General features: G+C 39.1%; 1 protein-coding gene across 5 annotated transcripts in view; it reads right to left on the bottom strand.

Annotated features, from left to right (window-relative positions):
- AFF2 (ALF transcription elongation factor 2) overlaps positions 1–17,926 on the bottom strand; it is a 326,975-nt gene that overhangs the window by 287,194 nt on the left and 21,855 nt on the right. The window contains exon 1 of one of the 5 annotated variants that reach the window (XM_077186246.1): positions 6,802–7,041. The exons of the other annotated variants lie outside the window; for them this stretch is intronic. Coding sequence (XP_077042361.1) covers positions 6,802–6,824 — 23 coding nt within the window. The 5' untranslated portion in view covers positions 6,825–7,041. Of the gene's footprint in view, positions 1–6,801; positions 7,042–17,926 lie in introns of those variants that run through there. 5 annotated transcript variants of the gene reach the window in all.

The following is a 17,926-nucleotide window of genomic DNA, read 5'->3' as shown; positions in this document are numbered from 1 at the left end:
TGTTGTAATCATTACGCAAATATACTTGCAGTCAGTCACATAAAAAAAAAAATAAGGGCTGTTGAGGCATGAAAAATTGCTCTAACACAGGTTTGACTTAAAAGAAAAATAGAGAAGAAAATCTTTACAACAAATAGAGAACAACAGCCAGAAGTGAAAGGAGTATACAAAGATGTTATTTGGGATCTACTGTTCTCTCCTATCACAAAATAAAGGAAGCAATAATCATTATTCACACCACGATGATGCCATTTAATGCCGTTTTATAAAAACAACAATGAGCACTCAATTTCAGCATACACATATAACTTTCTTTTATTGTCAATTCATATTTACTCACACGTTTACTTGGGAAGTTTAATATTCATGCACATACAAATCACTTACTGTAGGTAGAGAGTTGAGCTAAACAGAATAGAGGTTGATTATATCAGGCAATTGCAGATGGGACCAAATTGATTCCTGATGTTGTACTAACACAGTAAAGTGACACACAGGACAGCTTCTGTCCACAGGTCTGAGGGAAGAATTCAGTACAAATACTGGGCTTGCTACTGTTGCTACCAGACCAGCACTATCAGATTATCAGCAAAGATAAGAATGGGACAATCGTGGAGTTGCAATCTTTGAAGTGGTTTTTGTTTTATAATCCTATGTTAGCCATTTTTGCTTCAAACGAGTTAAAATCCTTCTGCAGGTGCTAAGAATATTATGAGAGTTGTAAACTGAACAAAGTGCTGTGTCAGATTCCTCCCTACTTAAACTCTAAGTCAGCATGCAATTCTTGTACCACTATATATAATGTTATGACTTTCAGCACCAGCTCTGAGGGTCTAGCACAACAATGAGCAGGGCTGAAGTCACCTCAAAGCCCTTGGTGGGTCTCATGAAGGTCCTTGCTCAAAAAGATATTTTTTATCAAGGAAAAAAAAGCACTTATTTTATTGTCTCTTTCAGTAAATAATTTGTCTCATGTTTTTTAATCTATTTTTTCTTGTTAGATTCAACATGGCAGCTACAAATGCAAAACTAATTCAACACAGAAGTAATGAATAAAAAAGCATGCCAATGTTATATTTTTTTCAAAACAGTCTATCATAGAAACAGCTGTTCAATATTAATTGTTTCACATTGCCAGAGAGAACTTGTCCCATAACTAAGATATTTTCAATTTCTTGGAAAAACAATTATGAAGTGTTTGCTCCATAGGCACTAATCACACTAGAAGTCATAAATTTGCAGAGGTTTTGTTCCATTTCACCATAGAAAAATATTCTGTGTCTATAAAGAATAATTTTCAGCATTCATTCCACTTTTTAATATTTATTAAAAAAAAAAAAAGCCAAAAATCAAACCAAAAATTCCAACAGTTCCAGCACAGACTGGCACTCCTCAAAGGTTAACATGAGAAAAGCTGTATATGACTAGCTTATTCCAGCACTCAGCAGTCCATCAATGATACACTGATATTAATAATGATGGAAATATCGAATGCCTGGTAATCTGCCAAAAAATTGTATGGTACCTACTATGCACTTTCTCCTCCTGTCTCTCCAGGGAGAAACAGCTCTCTAGAGCTTCATGCAAAGAAACTTATTTTAAGGGATATATTGGTCAAAGGGGGGAGGATGAAAACTTCATGCCAAGAACCAGAAGAAACGCGTGGCACAGCCAACTATTACTGTTAAACCTAGAAAGAATTTAATATATGCTAAACTAAAAGTGAATGGATATGTATGAGGTAGAAGAGTGTTAGTTCAGAAATGTTAGTTCAGAAATCTCTGTGAAAGTGCAGAAACTCTCTCTGTCAACATTAGACTATAGTGAGGCCTACATGCCCCTAATATGGCAGTGGAGGAAGAAAAGTCACCTTATTGAAATTATACAACTTCTAGAAGTAGAAAAAAAAAAAAATCAACATAAAAACCTCAAAAACTTCAGAAAGAGATGCAGTGATACACTTTGTTTTGGGAACAGCAGAACATGCCTTCATTCTTTACCTTACTCCTGGTTTACCCTACATACAACTCCAGGCCACACCTGCCTGTGGCCACCTCCAGCTGTCGTGACACAGCTAACAGAACCCTCTGCCTGTTTGCTGTGGCTGCTATTACAAGATTATGTAGCAAAACAAGAATATCCAGTTGTTGGTCATTGATTTATCTATAAAACAGTAACTGTAAAAATGATAGAAGAGGTTCTGTACTAGACAGTCTTGTGAAACAGTTTATTACTTAAGCATTAATGACCCGTTTAGAGGTCTTTACTGGTCAGGTAATGACCAGCTAAAGGAGTTAAGGGCCCGAGGCAAAGCACTCTAATAAAACCCTGCATACAGCATGTGTTTGGTTCCTCCAAATTCTATTAGGAAAGAGAAGCGTAAAGGGTAATGAAAGACATGTCCAAGAGGCACTCGTATCAGCCCTCTCATTTTATATTTGGCATAACACACATGGCCTTATTCCAGTGGCACAAATCACTCCTTGTTTATACTAGCACCTATCATGGGGAAGAGCAGTAACTACAGCTGAAAATGGCCAGCCATGATGTTAAAGACCCTGTTGCTTTGGGCAAATAAACCTTCCTCCAACTGAGAGAACCCATCCTGCTGTGGGAACCCCCACTGTCCTTTGCACCTACAGAGAAATGTGTGCTCCAAAGGAGAAGGGAGCCAATACATGCTGCCAGGCATCTCAGCCAGCCCTGCCAGTCCTAAATCCTACTCTAGTGGTATTAAGGGTGGAGGGATTAAGTGCTTTCTGTATTCCCATGCAATTCTACTTGAATATGAACATCCATTTGCTTTTTACTGTTTGCATCATGAGAAAAGGCATATTAAAACAGGAGTTTTATATTGATATCTCCAATCTAAGACTGAGACAGCACAGCTGTACATATATACTTGCCAGTAAATTAGAAGCCAAGGGTTGGAACACTACCCAGGGCCTCACTCTTGGCTTCAGAGGCAGGTAAAACACTCAGGCCCACACAACCACATCTCACTATTACAACCCCACAGCAGCATTGATTTTGGTCCTGATTTACAGCATCATTTGTTCTTGATAAGAGCCACTTGCCAGCACTACTCAGAAAAAAGTAAAATACAATCTAGGAGTGGAAATTAGAAACAAGAGAGGATAAGAGGCTAAAAACTGCTAAAAACAATGGGTCGAGATTCCTGTACTTGCAGGACAACATGTTCCAGGTACAAGTTCACTTGCTCAGCATTTATTATTGTCTTCTCAATAGCAAATGAGGATAAAGAGCATTCTGATGACTTAGTCAAATAGTTACTTAATTTCACTATCACTTCTTTGCCTATAGTATATTTCAGTATTTATTTTAAAAATCACTCTGCAGTGTTTACATAACTAATTCTAACAGCTTCTGTAGAGTATTTCTAATTTTTTTTTGTGTGTAAACAGCCTTTTAAGCCATGCTCAAGACTTATTTCAGACTTTAACAATCCTTCAGAGCTATTGCAGCTAATCATATAAACACACATTAAGCCAAATTTAACTCCTCTACTGAGTAGTGAAATGGTGGCTTAACACTTGCACCTTCCAGCTTTCAAGGTTAAATATCTCAGTGCTTTATTTCAGACCATCTGAAGGGATCACAACAGTCTAGGCATTTACTAAAATTAAGTGCTCCATCAGAAGTGGGCACAGCAGAAAACATACACAATGTTAAATAGAAGTTATTATTTCTACAGCTACATACTTTGGAGAGCTAAGGATACAAAAATAAAATTCAGGCCCTAACTAGAAGCTTATTCAGTGCATACAGCACAAAGCCTGTATTCAAACCAGAGGATTTCTTCATTTTTTAGAGCCAAATTACAATTTTTTGCAGCACAGGGTTAACAGCAAAAGTGCTGACACAACACTAAGTGTATAGTGGCGCCTGCAAGCAGCGCTATAATTAATCTAAGTGTACTGTCATTACACTAAACACTGCTTCTGCAGCATCATTCCAAATCATGAGGCTCTTTCTCTGTTTCTCAGATAACATGCAGTTTATTTCCAATCATGTACGTTTCCAGTCGTGGTATGATTTGCTAAAGTAACATTAGGTCTTGGAGCAATATCTTAATCAAATCAGAATCTTCTGTAAAACAAATCTTTGGCTCTTGGAGAATTAGTAACATCTAATGCCTTAGGATAGAGATGTGAAACTGTGAGCTGAAAAATGCACTGCTGGAGACCATACTCAGCCTCCTTGCTTCCAGCCATTTACAAGTACATCTATCTAGCCTCCTACCTACACACCTCCACTTTATATGGTCATAAACCACCAATGCAATATCTAAATTGTACCCTGAAAACTCCAGGTTTGAAATGGGTTGTATGAAAATTCACCTCATGTGGTTTATTCATTTCTGCAAGAATACAAAGCTCTGATTCCTTTTGGATGGAACTCATTTAAACAAAGCCCAACAGCAAACACCCATAAATTAAAGCATTATTGGTATTTATGAAAAGACACATGTAAACTGAGTGAATTTTGTGTAAAAGGCTTAAAAAAAGGAAAGAAGTGGAATCTGGCATATAAAACACTAATTGCATTCACAAACTTATTAAGTACTTTATGAATTAATACTTTGAAATACACATTACAGGGAAAGAAATAAAAATGCATCCTGTCTGGAAACCTGTTTATTCACATGCATTTCAGATTTCTCTCCTAATGCCTCCCACATCCACTGAAGTTATAATGTCTTAATAAAATAAGAAAATATGGGAACAGAAGGAATTTAAGTATTTCACAATATCTGTCTGAAGCTAGTAATTTATAATGGATATAAATTTATCCAGAATATACTCACTTCACTTCAACAAAAGCTATATTTGAAGCAATTGTTTGCTTCAGTGAGCAAGCTACTATGATTATGTTTACCAAATTAAAAAAATATATACCAGAATTATTTATTCTTTACTTTTCATATGCAGGTCACTGAATAAAGACCAAGAAGAATCCTACAGCAGGATTACTATAGTTGTGACTTTACTATGGAATTGGTAGGATAAATTCATGTACATTGCTTTGGAGAACTCAGACTCTTCAGTGTAGAGCTGGGTAAATTTATACACAGAAACTAGAAAACACACAGTAAAAGTCAATGACCAGATGAGAAGTCATGGAACTGGGCCAGCAGTGGCCACTGAGTTGTTTTGCACCTTCACCCTTTGCAGAGTTGCAACAGTGAGAATTAGATAAAACATCTTCAGAAGCACCTGTGTTTAAAAGACACAAACACCACCAAGCAATCATTCATGCTAAAGGTTGATGTGCTGCAAAGTCAAGTCATATTTTTCCACCAATAAATGTATTTCATCCAGTAAACAAAGAGGACTGCAGCACACATACATACTCAGAGAAGCCACAAAATATGCCTGATAACTATTCTACATTTCAAGAGTGAATAATGACTACAGGCATATGGTCTTAGACCATAGTGTGTCAAAACCTAGAGAAAAGTAATATTAACAAAATAATCATACTTATTATTTTATATCTAAAGATGGCAGTCCAGAAACATTTTAATTTAGTAGCAATTTTGCTCCACTCCTTGTGTTGGCAGTGGCATTCATGCAACTGCACAGGCAGATAGACCAGGAAATTAATCTGGCTGCAAAGCAATTTCCCTCCCTCCCATTCCCACCCCCACAAAAGAGAATAAGCAGGACCATTCAGCTGATCTGATTCACAACATGACATCCTAAAGCCAGCAGCAGCACAAGGCAGACAGAACAAATGTATGGATGGGGTAACACTGGAAGGCAGGACAGCATTTGTCATGTAGGTGTCATATGCAAAGTCAATGAACAAACACACCTACAATTGACAGTGTCCAGGCTGTGATATTTTAAAGACAATTACATGAATACCAAAGGTTCATTATTCCCTTTCTCTTTTAAGCTTTCCAGCTCTCACCTTTGGAAATCCAAACTACCTCTGGCTCAGACAACCACCCATGAAACATATCACTGTAACAGCTACCAACATGAACATGTCCTCTGTGCCAGGCAATAGCAGCACAACCAGGCTATTGCTATTGAACTGGAACGGCCAAACTTTGTTACAGCCTGTAGACACACCTGTAGTTAGGGAAGATTAAATTTAACATCTATAGCACAGGCACAGAGTCCACCAATTTGCTTGGTAGGGTGATTCTCTGAAGTACAGAGACCACCAGAAAGCTGCTGAGAAAGAACACCCTAGGCCAGCATCCTAAAACATTCAGAAAGAAGAGACCAAGGGTGTACTGTCCCCTGTTGACTGAAGGAAGGCATCAGCAGCAAGAAACAAGGTGGTTAAATTGTGTGTCAGGTGATATTCCAGCACTAGCCACAGCTGGTTAACCCTCCACATCACCAGGTCACACGTGTTCCTGAGAGCACAGGTGAGCCCAGCAGGTTTTGGGAGCCAGAGACGGCTCCTCAGCTCATGCCTCCACATCCGCTTAATCCACTTCCTGTTTTTAACATTCTTTCCTTGGCAGCATGAAAGATCTGCTAAAACCAAAAGCAGCCAATGGCAATGGGAATGCTTGGGACACAAAGCACCCCACCATGGTGGGGATGCCGCGGTCACCCCAGTTCTGCTGCCCCTCAAAGTCAATGTGCTCACTCCCACAGCACAGCAGCTCACATCTGTCTGCCAGGATGAAAACTAGGAATCCTGGTTATTTTGTTTGTCCCATTTTTACCATCTAGAAAACACAAATACCTCTGACCAAAGACCCAACCACCCTCCCCAGGTGAATCCCAGGCCACAAAACTACAGGATCAGACTTACTTCTGGTGCTGCGACTGCTGCATTTTTGGTTGTGTTGTAGCTCATCTTCAGGCAGGTGCATAGAGACTGGTTCCTCCAGGATACCCTCTTGCTGGTGAGAGCAGCAGCCTCTGTCCTCTCAGGGTGCTGAGAGTCCCAAAGTCATGCTTTCTCTGCCACCAGGTTATTACAGTAAAGGCACAAAGTGCTATTCTGGCAGCCACGCTCTCTGAGGGTTTTGCTGCCTTCAAGGAGACAAGATGGGCTCAGATACCTCACATCAGAAGAGGGCTGTAGGCACCAGATCATTAGTGGGCAGATACAGCCCTGAGTCAGAGCCGTGTGCCAGCCCTAAAAGGCAGGAGCTCAGGCATCATCGTGTATCCTGCATTTGCTAGTGGCTAAATCCAGTGATTAGTCAGCACAGAGAGCTGCTGAATCACTCTTCAAAGGCACCTATCTCCCTGCTGACATCAGCGAGGCAGCCTCTGAACAGCCTGGGCTGCTCTGCTGCCGACAGGACCCTGGGCTCAGCTTGCACAAGGCCTGAACAAGCTCAGAAATCCAATCCCTGACCTGCCACAGCACACCTGCTAATACAGTAATAATATTCACATGCATAGCAAAAAGATGCATGTAATCTTGTATTAGTTGTACATATAATTTTTCTGATAATGTAATTTGAGATGTAATGCAGTATTTATATTTGGTCTTAAAAATTATTAATATATTTCAAAGTCTTTTGAAGTTCTTTTTAATTCAGATTTTATCTCTCATTATTAATTGTTTGGGCATTAATTATTTTAGATTAAATGAATGTAGACATTGATATTCATAGAAGACAAATGACATACTAAGCAGATGAGACAATTAGCATGAATTACTTCAGTCAGCTTGAAGTCCCCAAAATCTCTTTTTTGATTAAATAAAAAAAATTCACAAGATTAATATCATAATTTATTACAGTGATCCTTTAACATTTTACTGACCATGGCAGACTTCACCTGGTTAAATCTGGATTCTGTCAACCCTCATAGTAACAAAACCCAGTCTTAGAGATAAGGTGCTCTCCACAGGGGCCAAACAAAAGCTAATCAATATTTTCTAGCTAAAGGACAATCTTTGAGTCAAGATCTGTGCAAGGAAAATCTTTAGCCAATTCTTAGAGGAAACCAACTACTTAGAAATACATAATAAGCAATTAAACTTATTGCTTCAGAATTTAACAGGAGTTCTAAAGAGTGGCAATTATTTTCCCATGCTAGTAGATGAAAATAAGTGTAAACAGCACTTAAAAATGATGCACGAGACAGAAAATATTTGTGACATAAATCGGAAAAACAAATACAGTAAAACTCCTGCTCCTCAGTGATAAAACTGAACAAAAGGCATATTGGTGTACAGGGGCTTTGTTCATGACAGAATTTTGGTATTGTTCTAACATCTACATTGACAGAAAATGGCTGTTAAGCCCTGTGTAAAGAATATATTTAATTTTTTTCTTCTTTTCTGTTTCTTTTTTATATCTGAAATCAATTAAACAATAATTAAGAATTGATTTTGGAATGCTTAATCCTGTACATTTGTGCAGGGTTGTTTATTTTTTTTTTTTTTAAGTAGGGTTTTGTTCCTTCTGGGGAGACTTAAATAACATTGAACAAAATCCTCAGGACTTTTCTTACCAAACAGTGGGATTTATAACAGAGAGGCAAATCCTCCTCTCGTTTTTTTAGAGGAGTGCTCCTGTCAAAGTCAACGACACTGCAGCATCCTTGAAAAGCAACAGAGCTCACACTGTATCACCCACTGGAGTCAACAGGAGTGCCAGGAGGATGATAAACAGAGCTATGTTTCAGAAGCACTTTAACACCTAAACAGAGACAAATTAGAAACACTTAGGGGAGGTGTGTACAGGAGAGGTTAATACAATTCCACAGAATGTCGCAGTTGGGTTCACATCTCCAATCTGTCCACTCATGGTGTGGCAAAAAGTCAATATATGTATTTCAAGAACCATCAGTAACTTCCCCACTAAATCCTGATTGTACTATGACCATGGGAGGCTTCCAAAAGATGCAAGTTACATCAAACAGATACATCTGTCTGTGCTTGAAGACTGTGAGAAGGGCCCCATCTGACCACGAGAGGGAGAATTGAATCATACACATTGTTTATTCACAGACATTTCCATCTCAGACCAAGTTCACATGGAGGGCAGTTCATAATTTCAGTATATTTGGGGACTCTGGGCACAGCAGTGAGATCCCTGCTTGGATGTGCTCAAGGGAAGAGGAAAGAAAACCAAACCCCAGAACCTCCCTTTGATCAAGGGATGTTGAAGCACAGTTAGGAATGCTGGGGTCAACAGGGAAACACCATTTGAAGACATATAGGGTATGAGCTTTCCTAGGGATCCTTGGAAAGATTCAGGAAAGCTGCCACAGATTTTTCAGATGCAGCCATGCTTTGTGGTTTCCACCTCAAAACAGGATACTGGTGTTTCTCTCCTGGGTCTAGCTATTTCTGAAGTGCCACTGATGCTCCAAAATCTGTATGGGTGGCTGGCTAATTTTGATATAGGCTTCTAGACACTGGGTTTAGCTCCTAACACTTCTGCTTGTTTGGATTTTGCCAGTCCTGATCCTCATATGGAAGACAGTAACAGTTATGACCTCAGTCCCCCAAAAACTGCAGAGATCCTGATGACAGTATTTTCAACAAAGAATGTGGACACTGAAACCTGATATTTTCCTCAAGTCTGCAGACCTAGAGTTTGCTGATAACCCCTTTTCAGGCCCACTGCAAAGTTCATCTATTTTCTGGCTGCTGGAGAAGTCACAAATTGAGGAATGTATTAGGCTGTCGTGAGAGGTTTACATGTAACTACATTTATTGCTGCTGATAGCAATAACTAAGAACAGTCCCCACTGTACAGGACTTTGCAGATCTGCAATAAGTTCTTGTGTTCTGGTCAAGTTTCAGTGCTTGGAGAAGTGCAGAGTAATGGATGTAAATAAATAAATTGCAACATGTGGATTTTTTCACCCAGCTTCCAAACACACTCCTGTTCCTCATTTTTCAGGATCAACCATTCCTCACACTCACTCCTGAGGATTTGCTTTATTTACAGAAGAACTCATAACCATATGAAAAATTCTGTCTCAAAGCTGTCCAGGGTTATTTGTGACTAGAATAATCACAGACCAGTTATGAGAAATTTGAGGCAGTATTAAGTATAGAGCATGTTTTGTTTGTTGGCCAGGATGTCTGGACCTTTCACTGTACTTGAATATATTATGTAAATCTCCAGCCAGCAAAAGGAGATGGGAAGAAAGCTCTGTTCAAGCAAAGCATGTCACAGCAGATGTGACTGGGTCCCAAACCTTACATGTCAGCAGATAGATCAGGAAACTCCATCCCAAGCCAACAGAAGTTTTTTAACCTACTGATGTTTAATGAACTTATCTTAAAAACAAAAACACATGATGCAGATTCTCCTGCTTTGGAGGCATGTAGCTAATTTTTCTCCATTGTTTTTTGGTTTTTTTTTTCCCTTAGAACACAGCTAAAATCTAATTCTACTCACAAAAGCCAGCCTGTATGTGACATATAGCAGCAATATGGGAACACCTGAGCCACATTTCCTATGCCACTGCAGCTGCAACAAAATTAATGAGCTGACCTATCTCAGAAGGGAGTGAAAGCAAACTTTTCCTGCACAATAGCAAAAGCTTTGTTCAGAAATAGGTCTACTTACACTATTTCATGTTACATATACACACTTAAGCATAGGAGAGAGCATTTTGAAGTCTAAGACTCCAAGACACAGAAAAGCAACTGCTGCTAAATTACTATGCCATGGCCATTTTCCAGTTGTGTGGAGAAACCAGCTGCAATTCCATCATCCTGTGTGATGCCACAAAGCATCACCACCTTAAGAACACCCAGATGTACTGTACACAGATGATATGGTAACATACATGCCCTGTGGCATGCATATGTACACCCAATGCATGTATCATATTATCATACAGCACACAAACAATCCCAGCAGCTACCAAGGTGTGTGCACACATTTCCAGAGCTATAGATGAGATCTCTAAAGCCCAAGAACCCTCCCCAGCACACACTCAGGGCCTGTTCATGGACAGTGTATCCCAGATAAAGGTGCAGCATGCCCCCAGAGTGATGGGACAGGCAATGGCATGGGGCTGGCAAATGCCTGTCCGTGTCCCTGGAGCAGGGCATGTAGGACAGGGCTGGATCCACCTCCCTGATCAAAGGGTTCCCCCACAGGCAGAAGGAGAGAGGTCCTGTCCCCAGGAACTGCCAGCACTGACACAGCAGAATCAGGTTATTATTTAGGTGGGTACTTTCTGGGAGCTCAAGAATCTGCAAACAAGTTTTAATGAGTTTTGCAAGTCCTGCTGAAAGCAGAGGTTCTCAACAGACCAGTAAAACTGTCCAGTGATACTAGAAAATACCAATGCCAGCACTTCTGATAAGCAGGTTAGCCTGCAATGCTTCAGCTGCTATCCTTGGTGTCACTAACTGCTTCATCCTGAGTGTAATGGACTCCAGGGGAAAACAAAAAAGGGGATTTTGTTTTGTTTTGACAAATCCACTGCAAGGCACCACACTAAGGTGCCAAAGGCTACTTTGTATTTACAATGCTGATGATAGGCACAACTCAGAAGTTTCCTGACCTCAAGTACAAACACAACATGAAAGGTGATATATCAAACTGACACTATCACAGCTAGGAAAAAAAAAGAAAAGAAAAGAAAAACACCTCAGATTTATACCAGGCTTGCCTGCCTAGCATAAATACTAACATCAAGCTTGCAGGCTTTGTTATATCACTGCTTAAAAGTGTGTGCTACAGCACAAGGGCAAAACAGTACAAAACCAAATGGAAAGTGTTTCCAAACACAAACTTAGAGGAGGAAGAGGAAGAAATTTGCAGAACCTGGAAAGGAACTTCAAGTTCACAGATGTAACAGCACATTCAGGCCTCCAGTACCTTCCTTTTGTCTTCATGCCTCATCTTACCTCCAACCTGCAGGCTGTGGCATCTCTGTTTATTGCTCCCACACTTTTTTTTCCACCATACCCTTGTGCATGTGTGAGTCTTAGCCCTGCAACAAAGGCTTTCAAGCCCTTAAAACACACAGAAAGTCTCTGTACTTCAGGCTTCTTCACACTGAGGCATTAATAGAAACACTACTAAAAAGCCCAAAACAAAACAGGCTTCCCCCCACTAAAAAAAAAAAGTTCTTGTTGGTTATCTGGAACCAAATGGAGTGATCCCATACTCAGACTGGCACTCACTCCCTCTGTACATCTGGGGCAGTTTAATTTCTAAGAAAGAGCACTCCTGGATTTTGAGCTGTCTTTCAATCAGGTCCAACAGCACAGACAAGAAGCTGCCCACTGTGCTCCAGGACATTCCAATACAACTGAGGCAAAAGGGAACTTTTTTAAATAATAAAAAAGTGGGGACAGATAAAGTAGCGCTACACAGCATCTAAATGAAAGTAATAATGAACAGAAGAATTTGCAGTTGTAATTGTATTTAATGTCTAAATGACCCATTTGGAGAGAGACATTAAAATAAGTCACTCACTTTATAAAAGATAAAATAAAAGCATTGATCATAAGTGTGAACATAGTAAAAGCAGACATGTATAAAATAAAAATTTTTAGTGCTTCATACAGACTAGACTAATTGTGGATATTTTGAAAATAATAATGTTAATAACACGGAGATCACATTGCATTTCCTCCAAAGAACATACATTTGAATGACAATATTTATAATATGAGCTCTGTATTGTAATTTAATTTAACCATGAAACCAATTTCTGCCTTCAACATTTTATGTTTTACAGTATGAAACAGAACATTATTTGCTGTAATGTAGTTTATTTAACCTTAACCTGATGTGGTGCAACAGTGAATACAGATACACTCAAAATGTTAATAATATGACACACTGAGCTGATTAAAATTTCAATTGTGTTTCCTCCATCTCCTTTGGAAAGTTAATGAATTAATGAATCTTTAAAGGACAGTCAGGGAGGCCTTAAAAAGAAGATGCCTTTTTGAGTAAGGAGAGAAAGTGGCAGATTACAACTTAATGGCTTCAGAATAATGGTAATTTCCCTATTTTCTTCACTTGCCTTAGCTCAGCTAATGGCTTCATTAGTGTCCACACTCTCAAACGAATAATAGAGGACCATGTCACATCCATCTTAGTCACATCACAATAAAACCGTTAAATACAATTCAGCTACCTGCCTTCTGCCAGTCTGGGCTGCAAGACAGAATTAGCAGCACAATCAATACGGAATCCTGTTATTAGATTTTTTTCCCTTTAAAAAAGAAGTATATCATCAGGTATAATCATGCAGTGCTATTTAACTGCAGTGCACATTTTATGCTGATTAGATAACTAGAATTACTCAAAATGGACATAAAAGGAAGGGGGAAAAAATCTGCTTACTTTACACCTATACATCAAAAAACCCACCAAAATTCTGGCTCTTTAATTGATAAAACTGATGGGTTACCTCAAAGTCACCACAGATGTATCACATTTTTCATGACATCTCCTCTACCAAATCATTTCACAAACCAAGTTAATTAAGCAGCTAAAAACCTTCTTGGCTTTAGCTACCTCTATCTTGGGAGAAGAGATTCCATTCAACCAATTAAAATTTTTTTGGAAAAAATTCAGTGTAACTGAATGTAGCTCCATCAAAAGATATCAAGCGTGATGCAACAAGTTCACAAACTGATCTTAGCACTTAGTAAAATCAAATGGGAATTATGATTTTTTTAAAATATGTTTAATATTTTTAATTTTCCAAGTAGTTGAATTTAAATTATTTTGTAATCGTTAGTTTTAAACTGGATTTAAGCAGCACTGTGCTTTTTTACTCATTATGTGGTTTGGCTACTCTGTGCAACATGAAATCTCTGCTCAAGTGTATTTTTCTCATTATATACATATTTTGCACAACAAATAATATGCAGGCTTTTTAACAACAGTGGTTGAAACATGCACACTTGGCAAAACCTAATGCACAAGTACTATTATTCTCTACTTTTTATCTTTGGAGCCCAAAGGATCAACCTCCAACTTCTACCTCGCTGAACTGCAGCTGGCAGCAACACATAAGTAACAGGCAGAGGAAAATGGCCTGTTTAATATATCAGGAAAATCTCAAATGCTTCAGGCAAGATTCTGTTCTCAGATCCACACCACAGATCCTGACTCCAGCGCTCTGCCCCTTCTTGACCCGAGTATCTAACGCTACCAAAAACTGCTAGGGACATGTAGAGGCAGAGCTTTATTGGATCATACCAATCTAAGGCAGGATTTTGCACAAAAGGATTCCTGGACTGATTCCCCAATTCTCTACATAACCCTGCCATAACCACATCCAACTGACGTCCAGGAAAAAACTGCTTTGTAAATCTCAGCACACATGACGTGCCGGGTATCCGCACTTGTCAGCCGAATAAATTTTTCTGCCAACATAAATCTGATCCCACTGAGAAACCTTTTTAAAAATACATTATTGACTGAAAATATTTATATGCACCACTTTTCCTGTTAGCAAAGGTAATATATTAACTGCTTTGCCATTACCACAAGTAACCGTAGGCCTAAGAGAAAGTATTTCTGTATGCACACTATATATCCATTTTGAATTAAAACATGATGCCAATATTATACTAAATCACAACAGAAGCCTCAGTCCTAAACAGATCTTGAGTGACACCTGCATTCTAATTTTTTTTTATGAGCAATTTGTCAGTGATGAGACTTTAATGAAAGGTACTGCTTTCAAAATAGGTAGCTATGGGTAAAAATTAAATATCCTCTATTTATCATTTCAGTTCTTAGTCATTATTGTACAAAGAATTAAGTGAATTCCAACAGACAGGTAGCAGGGGTACAGATGATCACCTACTTCTAGTCTACCTTAGGATACTAAAACCTTATGCATAAAAACCAACTCATAAAATACCCACAACCCCAAACCTGTCAGGGTCAGCCACCACTGTGATTCTCAGATTAGTTCATAGCTCACCAGGGAAGGATTTACTCCCACTGTCCAGGTGTGCCACCTTGGCCTAGGCAAATTCCCATCAGAAAAATGGAGGAAAACTCCAAAAATACACTTGCCAGTTGAACCTCAGAATTTACTTCACTACATCATGGCAGGCTGCAACTTTCCCTAATACATGCTAGGGTCCTCATTAGTTCTATGACTGGGCACAGAGAACCGGGCAAAACCAATGGGTATCAACTCCAGATGCTGTTCTAGCATCAGCATTAGAGCATTACCAAGGCCAGACACTCCAGATATCACACTTATTATGTAACATTAATACAGACACAGAATTGCCTATGCTTTAAATAAAATAAAAAAATTGAACACATAATTGATGCAGAATATTGAAAATACACAAAAGTAATTTTAACATTTACTTCTATAGGCATCCTTAGGAGTTCTGAGTGAACTTTTTCTTGCTCACTGCCCCTTTAAGATTTCTGCATCACCCCCTCTTTCATTTAATTGCCTGTAGAAAGAATATTTACTGCAGTTAAAAGATGCAGGAGGGAGATTACAATTTGTAGGTAAGTTAGGCAAGGAAGATGCATTTACAACTTTCCTGCTTAAACTACTGCAGAAACCAGTTTTACACAGAGTAGAGGTCCCCTCAGAGTAAGCTTGGTTAGCATGCAAGTACACTATCTGCCTAAACTCTGCTTTTCTGATTAAAGTTTTGTATTTAATTAAAATTGTCTTTAATTAAAATGCAAATATTCTAGGACTTTAACAATAAATTGTTTACACTAGACTGAGAAACAGCCCTCAAAGGCTTTGGGAAAAAAATAGTTTCAATTGCAAGCTGTATATTCAAACTTCACTGCTCAGTGAAAATGGGTAAAGATCCTTTTTTCTCCTATTGGCTTAATCTTTTTTAAACAAATGGAATGATATCCCAATTTGTATCTAGAATTCACATAGAAAACAATTCCCAAAGTTATTGGCTGTTGAGTAAGTAATTAGGCCAGTTCAAAACATCTATTGTGTTTGAAACAATTCCTTTAGCCAATTTTGCTAGGAAATGATACTGACACCACAAAAGAATTGCCAGTTAAATGAACGACAGCACAGCCCCTTCCCTGAGTGATAAACACGGAGTGTGCACGCAAGGATCCATCTGCATTATCCCTGCACCAGAAACATCCTGCTCAGGGTTCAAAAATAGCCATTCTGTTTACAAAAGAGCAGGGTTTAGATACAGCAGATATATAGCCTGCTCATTTCTTTCTTTAAACAAACACAGAAAGTCTCTGCACCCCAGGTTTTGATTTAGCACAAGGCAGACTATGTGCTCTGCAGCATCAACAATCCTTTTCTGTACAGAGTGCTGGGGCTCACAGGTGAATTATCCTTATGACCATTTCATAACCATCCTCCAACTGGGAACAAAATCGAGCCTTTGTATTTCATCTGACTTAATATCTTGAGAACTTCAATTTTTGTCCAGAGAAACTTAAAACTGAGCTCCTAGCACTCTAGTGCAGTAACAAAAACTACAGTTATGCACGGCTTGGAAAGAAATTTACCAAATCCCAAACCTTCCACAATTTAAAAAAAAAAAAGTAAACAGAGCTTGGAAGGTTTTATGGTTCATTAGCAAAATACTGCATTATGCTCACCACCATATCCCTGCTCAAACACTGAAGAGCAGTGATATAAGTTAAATGAAGTAGTAACATTTAAAGTTTGAAAAATCCACTTCCAGAAGCCAGTGGAACAAATCATACATGGGAACTTTTTAACTGGAAGTACTAGCTAGAATAATGGTATGAATATGACCTCTGTAGAAGTAACATAAAGTATCCTCATTCTTGCAGAGAAATTCTTACAAAGACCCACTTGCTATAAATTTGAATTTCCTAAATTCATTGCAGATCTGAGAAACCAAAATGAAATAAATTACCACAGTTTGACACCATCTCCTTCATCACAGTAATTCCAGATTTCAGTATAAAAGCCATTACTTAACTTGCACGCCATAATTTACACACTCTTTTAAACAATAATTTTTGATCCAAGAAAAGATTCATTTTCCTTTTATAATTATCTCATGTCAAAGTCTTTAACCTTTTCATCTGAAAAGCCAGAGCTGGATTCCTTCTGGAAACATATGCCCTGAGTTCAGCTCCTCTCTTTGTGCCATGACAGGAAGAGGCTGGACATGAGCAGAGAGCAGCCAAGGAGAGCAGCCAGGTCTGCACACCAGGGCACCAACAACACCAACACCCAGTAACAGCTGCCTTCCAAACCCTCTACAGCAAAACCATCTATTGCAGTGAATAAAACCTGTGTCAGCCCAACGTGAAGTTGTAAGTATAGCACGAGAACCACCTAAACCACAGCGGTGGCAACTGCCGATTTACATAATTTATACAAATTAATGTAGATTCAACGATTAGCATTTCAAGAGGGTTTCCTGGTGCCCAGGGAAGGCTGGTGTGAGCCTGGGCAGCCTCACCTGACATGGTGCCTGTGCCACAGGGTCTATCCACACACAGGCACCCAAACCACATCCTTGCCACATCATGCGGCCGAGGTAGTTCGGGTACTTCATTCTGGTGCTTCTCCAATGTTTTGATAAAGATAAAAAATTGCTCTATCTTCCTAAAATTCAGACAACTTCACCAGATCCATACTCACTTGTCTTTTCAAAATAGCACTTCACAGTCACAGGCAGGAAGCCTGGGCTGGCTCCAGCAACTGTGGGCTCACTTCAGGGTAGGCAGCAGAATAGCCCCCAAAAACACAGGTTTTATGAAAAAGAGCTGCTCCCCCTCCACACACATTTGGCTCCCCACTGGACACCTTTATCAGCAAGGCATCCTCATCATCATTCTTCATCACACACACCTGGCTGTACCCGCATTTCACATTTCCATCACTTTGGGAATACACCCTTCTGCAGCAAGGGCAAGAGGCCACCGTATAAAACTACATGGTCTGTGTGGACTGGCTTCCACCTGAAATCATCCACTAAAATGAAAAAAATTATTTTAAGTGATACAGCAATTATGTTCCCA

Source organism: Agelaius phoeniceus, chromosome 14, assembly GCF_051311805.1.
Source record: "Agelaius phoeniceus isolate bAgePho1 chromosome 14, bAgePho1.hap1, whole genome shotgun sequence".
NCBI classification, from domain to species: Eukaryota; Metazoa; Chordata; class Aves; order Passeriformes; family Icteridae; genus Agelaius; species Agelaius phoeniceus.
The sequence above is the reverse complement of the archived record's forward strand: the minus strand, read 5'-3'. Positions and strand labels throughout refer to the sequence as shown.